This window comes from Symphalangus syndactylus, chromosome 4, assembly GCF_028878055.3.
Source record: "Symphalangus syndactylus isolate Jambi chromosome 4, NHGRI_mSymSyn1-v2.1_pri, whole genome shotgun sequence".
Taxonomy (NCBI): domain Eukaryota; kingdom Metazoa; phylum Chordata; class Mammalia; order Primates; family Hylobatidae; genus Symphalangus; species Symphalangus syndactylus.
In genome coordinates, this window is record NC_072426.2 from 79219166 (window position 1) to 79227172 (window position 8007).

The 8007-nt window shown below is 38.9% G+C and overlaps 1 protein-coding gene across 6 annotated transcripts in view; it reads left to right on the forward strand.

Annotated features, from left to right (window-relative positions):
• LOC129480815 (zinc finger protein 33B) overlaps positions 1 to 7004 on the forward strand; it is a 50119-nt gene extending 43115 nt beyond the window's left edge. For 5 of the 6 annotated variants that reach the window (XM_055275181.2, XM_063637355.1, XM_055275184.2 and 2 more), the window contains one exon: positions 1302 to 7004. In XM_055275181.2, the coding sequence (XP_055131156.1) occupies positions 1302 to 3388 (2087 nt within the window). In that variant the 3' untranslated portion in view covers positions 3389 to 7004. The remainder of the gene's footprint in view (positions 1 to 1301) is intronic. The other variant, XM_055275182.2, reaches the window with a different exon arrangement.
• The last annotated feature ends 1003 nt before the right edge of the window (positions 7005 to 8007 follow it).

Here is an 8007-nt window from a genome sequence, read left to right on the forward strand (position 1 = left end):
TTTCTTCTCTTTTTTCTGTTTGATTCTCCTTTACAATGCTGTTTATTCAAGTTTCAGTCAAGTGTAGTTTCCCCTTTGGCTCTTTTTTAGTTTACTCGGGCTGCTGTAACAAAATTCAACAGACTAGATAGCTTAAATAAATTTTCTCACAATTGTGGAGGCTGGAAGTCTAAAGTCAAGATGCCAGCAGGGTTGGTTTCTGGTGAGTTCTCACTCCTTGGTTTGCAGATGACATTTTATTCTGGTGTCCTCACACAGCCTTTTCTCTGCATATGACCAGCGGTTGGGTTGGTGGGTAGGGGGAGAAAGAGAGCTCATGCATGTGCTGTCCAGTCTCCTTCTCTTCTTATAAGGACATGAATGCCATTGTATTAGTCTAACCCTTATGACTTCATTTAACCTTAGTTAATCTCCTTAAAGTCCCCATCTTCAAATACAGTCACACTGGAGGTTGGGGTTTTAACATACACATTTTTGGGGGGGCACAGTTTAGTCCATGACAGATTCCTTAATAAGGAATGTCTTTAATAAGTCTTTAATAAGACTTGAATTATAAGTCTTATTTTCTGTGATTACCCTGTCCTCTTTACAACTTCATTCCTGAGTTTGATTACCCTTTGCCTCTTTAGTTTGCATACAATCCAAGTCTCTTCTCTTGGATTTCCCAGTAGCCTGAGCTTTAATCTACATGAACTCAGACATCTTCTGAGTATTTTCCCACTCATAGTAAAACTTTCCCTTTCTGGGAGTAGTTTTGTGTTTCATCCTTTCTGGGCTGTCTGTCTCCTCTATTCCATGTGATCACCACAGTCTCTGGCTGACTCTCTTTGTAGGCATGGGCTGTCCCTTTTTGCTGTATTTGAATATCTATTGTGTAGTGGTGATTTCAAATTAGTAATATTCTCCATCTCCTAGTTATGCTAAAGTCATGGGTTGTTATAGATAATATTATTTGCTCCACTTATGCTGACCTTTATAGTTCTTGGGGGGATGCATGGGGAAATGCAGATGTAAGCAGTTGCTGTTATTATTCTTACATTAGAAACCAAATATGTGCATTCAAATAGTTAAATTCCTCTCTGTTTTTCCACTGGCCTAGGCCTTTTGTTTCTGGTTTTCGTTTTTGTTTTTTCACCCCAAACTCATGAAATACAAAAAATATGCACTTAGAATTATGTTCATCTCTGGAAATTGGCCAAAAAACCAGAGTCAGCTACAACATAGGGCATTTGTATAGAGATTTCATTCCCTAAGAGATGTTTTGGTATTTATATGGTAAGATTAATTTTGTTTGTTTGTAGAAGTCTGGACAGCTGATCACCTGAAAGAGAGGAGCCAAGAAAACCAATCTAAACATTTGTGGGAAGTTGTATTCATCAATAATGAAATGCTGACTAAGGAACAAGGTAATGTAATAGGAATACCATTTAGCATGGACGTAAGTTCTTTTCCTTCCAGAAAAATGTTCTGTCAGTGTGACTCATGTGGAATGAGTTTTAACACTGTTTCACAATTGGTTATCAGTAAGATAAACTATTTAGGAGAAAAGTCTGATGAATTTAATGCCCGTGGGAAATTGTTATTCAATATTAAGCATGATGAAACTCATACTCGAGAGAAAAATGAAGTTTTGAAAAATAGGAAAACTCTGAGTCATCATGAGAACACTTTGCAGCATGAGAAGATTCAAACTTTAGAGCACAATTTTGAATACAATATATGTCAGGAAACCCTCCTTGAAAAGGCAGTATTCAATACATGGAAGAGAGAGAACACAGAAGAGAATAACTGTGAATATAATGAATTTGGGAGAACTTTGTGTGATAGTTCATCCCTCTTGTTCCATCAGATACCTCCGTCAAAGGACAGTCACTATGAATTTAGTGATTGTGAGAAGTTCTTATGTGTGAAGTCCACCCTTTCTAAACATCATGGGGTACCTATGAAACACTGTGATTGTGGTGAAAGTGGGAATAATTTCAGGAGGAAATTGTGTCTGTCACAGCTTCAGAAAGGTGATAAAGGAGAGAAACACTTTGAATGTAATGAATGTGGGAAAGCTTTCTGGGAGAAGTCACATCTCACTCGACATCAGAGGGTGCACACAGGAGAGAAACGCTTTCAATGTAATGTATGTGGAAAAACTTTCTGGGAGAAGTCAAACCTCACTAAACATCAGAGATCACACACAGGGGAGAAACCTTTTGAATGCAATGAATGTAGGAAAGCCTTTAGCCATAAGTCAGCCCTCACATTACACCAGAGAACACATACAGGGGAGAAACCGTATCAGTGTAATGCGTGTGGGAAAACTTTTTACCAGAAATCTGACCTCACTAAACATCAGAGAACACACACAGGGCTGAAACCCTATGAATGTTATGAATGTGGAAAATCCTTCTGTATGAATTCACACCTTACAGTACACCAGAGAACTCACACAGGTGAGAAACCTTTTGAGTGTCTTCAGTGTGGGAAATCCTTTTGTCAAAAGTCACATCTTACACAGCATCAGAGAACTCACATAGGAGATAAACCTTATGAATGTAATGCATGTGGGAAAACTTTCTACCACAAGTCAGTACTCAACAGGCATCAGATAATTCATACAGGGTTGAAACCTTATGAATGTTATGAATGTGGGAAAACCTTCTGCTTGAAGTCAGACCTCACAGTACATCAGAGAACGCACACAGGGGAGAAACCCTTTGCATGTCCTGAATGTGGGAAATTCTTTAGCCATAAGTCAACCCTCTCTCAACATTATAGAACACACACAGGGGAGAAACCCTACGAATGTCATGAATGTGGAAAAATCTTTTACAATAAATCATACCTAACTAAACATGATAGAACACATACAGGGGAGAAACCCTATGAATGTAATGAATGTGGAAAAACCTTCTGCCAGAAGTCACAACTCACTCAGCATCAGAGAATTCACATAGGGGAGAAACCCTATGAATGTAATGAGTGTGGAAAAGCTTTCTGCCATAAGTCAGCTCTAATTGTACATCAGAGAACCCATACACAAGAAAAGCCCTATAAATGTAATGAATGTGGAAAATCTTTCTGTGTGAAGTCAGGACTTATTTTACATGAGAGAAAGCACACGGGGGAGAAACCCTATGAATGCAATCAATGTGGGAAATCCTTCAGTCACAAATCATCACTCACAGTACATCACAGGGCTCACACAGGAGAGAAATCTTGTCGGTGTAATGAATGTGGAAAAATCTTTTACCGTAAATCAGACCTTGCTAAACATCAGAGATCACATACAGGGGAAAAGCCCTATGAATGTAACACATGCAGGAAAACTTTCTCTCAAAAGTCAAATCTCATTGTACATCAGAGAACACACATAGGAGAAAAACCTTATGAATGAATTGGATATTAGAAATTTCCAGCCACAAGTCAGCCTCCATAATGCCTGAGAGTATTCACACTGTGGAGAAAGCCCTGTTGACATCCTGAATGTTCAGTAACTGTCCACAAACTCACCTAATGTTACTCCAAAGTAACAGTAGGGGATAAACCTGTAGACTACAACAACTATAGGACAACTTTTGTTAGGAAGTGATATTCTGTTGAATATCAGATGGTTAATACTGGCATAAAACCTCACAGATTTTTTTGAATTTGTGAAAGTTTTTGGCAAAAGTACAAATAGGATTATGTTAGAGTTTACACTGAGGAGAAAATTGTCAATTTAAGAAATCTAAAGTGAAAATTTTGCTTAGAAATAAAATATGACAAGTTCTGTTTTGAGTTTGATGCCATAATAGTTTTTAGGGTACCTAACAATAATTTATAGATGTACATTGTGGAATGTAAAGCTTTAAGAATTTTTTAAAAAGTAATAATTAAAATAACCTCACAAGAAGTTGTAGTGAGTACATAGAATTCCCATGTACCCTTCACCAAGCTTCCTCTAAGGATAATATATAATCATAGTATATGGTCAAGTCCAAGAAATCGATGTTACCTTGCTAGTAGATACAGACTTACTCAGATTTTGCTATGGTTTGTGTGCACCGTGTGTGTGTGTGTGTGTGTGTGTGTGGTTATATCAAACTTTTACCACTTTTACATTTGAGTAACCAACAACACAATTGGTTTACAGAATGGAAAAGGAGTCTGAGATCTGTATTGTATCAGGATTACAAAGGAATCCAGATTTAGCCTCAAGTAGTTCCCTTGTTGTATTAATAACCACACCTTTCTGCAACCCTATCCCTGGCATCCACTTGACTATGAAGCTTTTTGTAAAGCGTAGATAAATTGAATAATCAGGGCAATAGCATTAAACACATCTGTGAATTATCCCTGAAGTTCATAGGACTTACATATGTACAAGTGGTATGTGATATAAATCGTGTGTTTCATATGTGTAATGGTATTTAACGTAATTGTGAATAGGAAGTAGGTATCCTAATTTAGTAGTGGTTACTTCATCAGGCCCATCCCAGTTTTTTGTCATGTCCTGAAACAATTTAAAAAGAGACCCACTGAGCTAATGTTTATCCATTTAAAAGTTATAAATCAAAATAACAAATTATCTAAAAAAAAAATCTATCCTGTACGTTTGAAGATCTAGGCTTGCCTCCGTGTTACTCCCTTTCTCTTCCTACCTATGGCTCATCCCATGCCATGAAGTGCCTAGGGTACATATGTGAACACTCCAGACTTCAGCGTAAGTGATAGTCCAAATTTTGTTTAAGCAGCTGCTCTCCAAGACAGGGCCCTGGAAGGAGGCCCACACATACAGCCCAGTTGCTGCCCAGGGCTGTTGGACTGTCATTTCAAGGCTCATTGTACCCAGACAGGGATCTGGGCCCTCAGAGACTTTTGAGAATATGAAGAGGAGGGTTGAGGCTAGAGCGGAGCCAGAATCAAGCTGGCGTGGGGCTTTTATTGACAGTGTGAAGATTGTACACTACATTACATGATCAGATCGTACAAATAATCTAAGATTATACAGTCTGGTGACCCTAGATTACACAAGTAATCTAAGCTTCCAGTTTAGAAAACTAGAAAAAGAAGAGCAAATTAAATCCAAAGTAACCTGGAAAAAAATTAGAGTAAAAATCAGTGAAATTGAAAAGAGAAAATCAATAAAACCCAAAACTGTTCTTTGAAAAGGTCAGTAAAATTGATAAACCTCTAGCTAGATTAAGAAAAAACAGAAGACAAATATTGCTAATACCAAAAGTGAAAGAGGCCATCACAGCTGATCCTATGGTCACCAAAAGGATTAGAAAGAAATATGGACAACTCTGTCCATAAATTTGATAACTTAGCTAAAATGGGCCAATTCCTTGCAAGATGCATTCTCTCAAAGCTCACACAAGGTAGGCCTCAGTAGGCATATATATCTATTAAATAAATTGAAGCAATAATTAATAACCTTCCAAGACCGGGTGCGGTGGCTCACACCTGTAATCCAGCACTTTGGGAGGCTGAGGCAGGTGGATCACGAGGTCAGGAGTTCAAGACCAGCCTGGTCAACATGGTGAAACCCTGACTCTACTAAAAATACAAAAAATTAGCCGGGCATGGTGGCACGCGTGTATAGTCCAAGCTACTCAGGAGACTGAGGCAGAAGATTCGCTTGAACTTGGGAGGTGGAGGTTACAGTGAGCCAAGATTGTGCCACTGTACTCCAGCCTGGGTGAAAGAGTGAGACTCCATCTCAATAAAAATAATAATAATAATAAAACCTTCCAAAAAAGTGCCAGGACCACATGGGTTCACTGATGTGCATTTTTCGAGATACTTAAGGTAGAAATGATACCAAGTCTCTATCATCTCTTTCAGAAAATAAAAGCAGGGATAACACTTCCCAAATCATTTTGTGAGGCCAGTATTACCCTAATACCAAAACCAAGCAAAGACATTACAAGAAAGGAAAACTACAGATCAATATTTCCATTGAACACAGATGCAGAAATCCCCAAAATATTAACAAATCAGGAATGCAAGCCTTGTTCAACATTTGATATTCAGTGCAATCCATTGCATGCACTAGCAGCTCAAAGATTAAATATGATCATATCAATAGGTACAGAAAAAGCATTTGACAAAATCCAATATCTATTCGTGATAAAACCTCTCAACACAGAAGGAATACAGGAGAATTTACTCAGTTTGATAAAGAACTACTACAAAAAACCCTACAGCTAACATCATCCTTGATGTTTCCAACTAGATGCTTTCCTACTAAGATCAGGAACATGGCAAGGAACACCACTGCTTTTCAGCATTGTACTGGAAGTACTATCTAATGCAGTGATACAAAACAAAAAAAAAGGAAATAAAATGCACATAAATTTGGAAGGAAGAAATACAACTGTTTTTGTTCTCAAATAACATGATTGTCTTTGTAGAGAATTCTAAATAAACAACAAAAACCTGCTGATATTAATAAGCAATTATAGCAGGGTTGCAGAATATAGTCCTCAGGTATATGATAAAAAAGAATTACACATCAAGTCATTAAAAGACATATAGGAACCCTAAATGCTTATCGTTAAGTGAAAACCAATCTGAAAAGGCTTTCTGTGTTGTATGATTGCAATTATATGACATTCTGGGAGAGTCAAAACTATCGAGCCAGTCAAAGGACCAGTGGTTGCTGAGAGTTGAGGGGAAAGGAGGGATGGCAGGTAGAGAGGTGATTTTTAGGGCAGTGAAAGTACTCTCTAGGGTACTGTAATTTGTCAAAATGCAGAGAATGGAAAACAGTGAATGGAAAACACAGAGTAAACCCTAATGACAACTCTGGACTTCAGTTAATAATAATGTACCACTATTGGTTCATCAATTGTAACAAATGAACCATAATGATGCAAGATGTTAATAATTGGGGAGCCTGTGGAGGATGGGAGGGGTAAAGGTTAATATGAGAATTCTCTGTACTTTTTGCTCAATTTTTCTGTAACCCTAAAGCACTCTGAAAAATGAAGTGTATTAAGTAAATAAATAAGTAAATAACCAACCAACCCTGAAGAACATCTTGTTTCTGTGCTAAGGTGTTCTTTTGTTAGTCGTGTGTTTCTGACTGAACCTGTAAATCACCATTAATGAACATTTGAATTGCTTTTATACGTCCTTAATATATTTTAAATTATGGTAACTGTGACCTGAAATTAAGGACTAGTATTCTTGGTTCTCGACATCTGAAGCCAAAAGGGCCTCAAATGACCTAAACTCGTTTCCATCCCCACTCTGCTTCCACAGGTGAGGTACCTTAGCAGACAGTCCTCCCTGTCAGGGGGGCCAGGCACAGTTCCTGCTTATTCTAAGTAGTAAGTTCTGCTTCCCTACCAGCTCTTGGAATTATTCACCAAACCCCTCACATCCTCCCACAGCAAACAGTGGTCACTGTACTGTCTGGATAATACAGCTGCTCACCACAACCTCTCCTTTTCCACTCTGCTCCCAAGTGGAACCCTTTGTGGCTCTGCCCAGCATGTGATGTCCTCCTCACCTTTCTGAGAGTTGGTGTGACTGACAAACTCACCTAGATCTTATCTGTCCAGTGTCAAGTGTTCAGTGTTCAACCTGTCTATAGCATCAGAGTGGGGATCCCTCCTTCACCATCAGGATGAAAAGGAAGCAGTTACAACCATTGGCATAAACAGGATGGCCCATCCAAAGCCAGGGTCATCTAGTCCAATTTTAACTAACTGCTCTTGGCTAACTGACGGGTTCCATATTATGGCAAAGGCTTCTTGGACAGAAACACCAGTTGCTGGCAGGTTTGCACTTGGCCTGTGCTGTAATGCACTTTTCTTAGGGGAGGTGAGTGTCACATCTCTTCCCATCCTAAAATGCTCTTGTGTGCAGGACAAGAGTTCTCTCCCATTGGCTGTATCCCTGCATGACTTGACTTGGGCTCAGCTTGTTTGGCAGGTGGTCTCTGAGGCTACCACCTCTACAGGTAGTGACCACACTGCACACGAACTGATCAGCACTTGAGCCCCACTTTCCAAAGGACTGGCT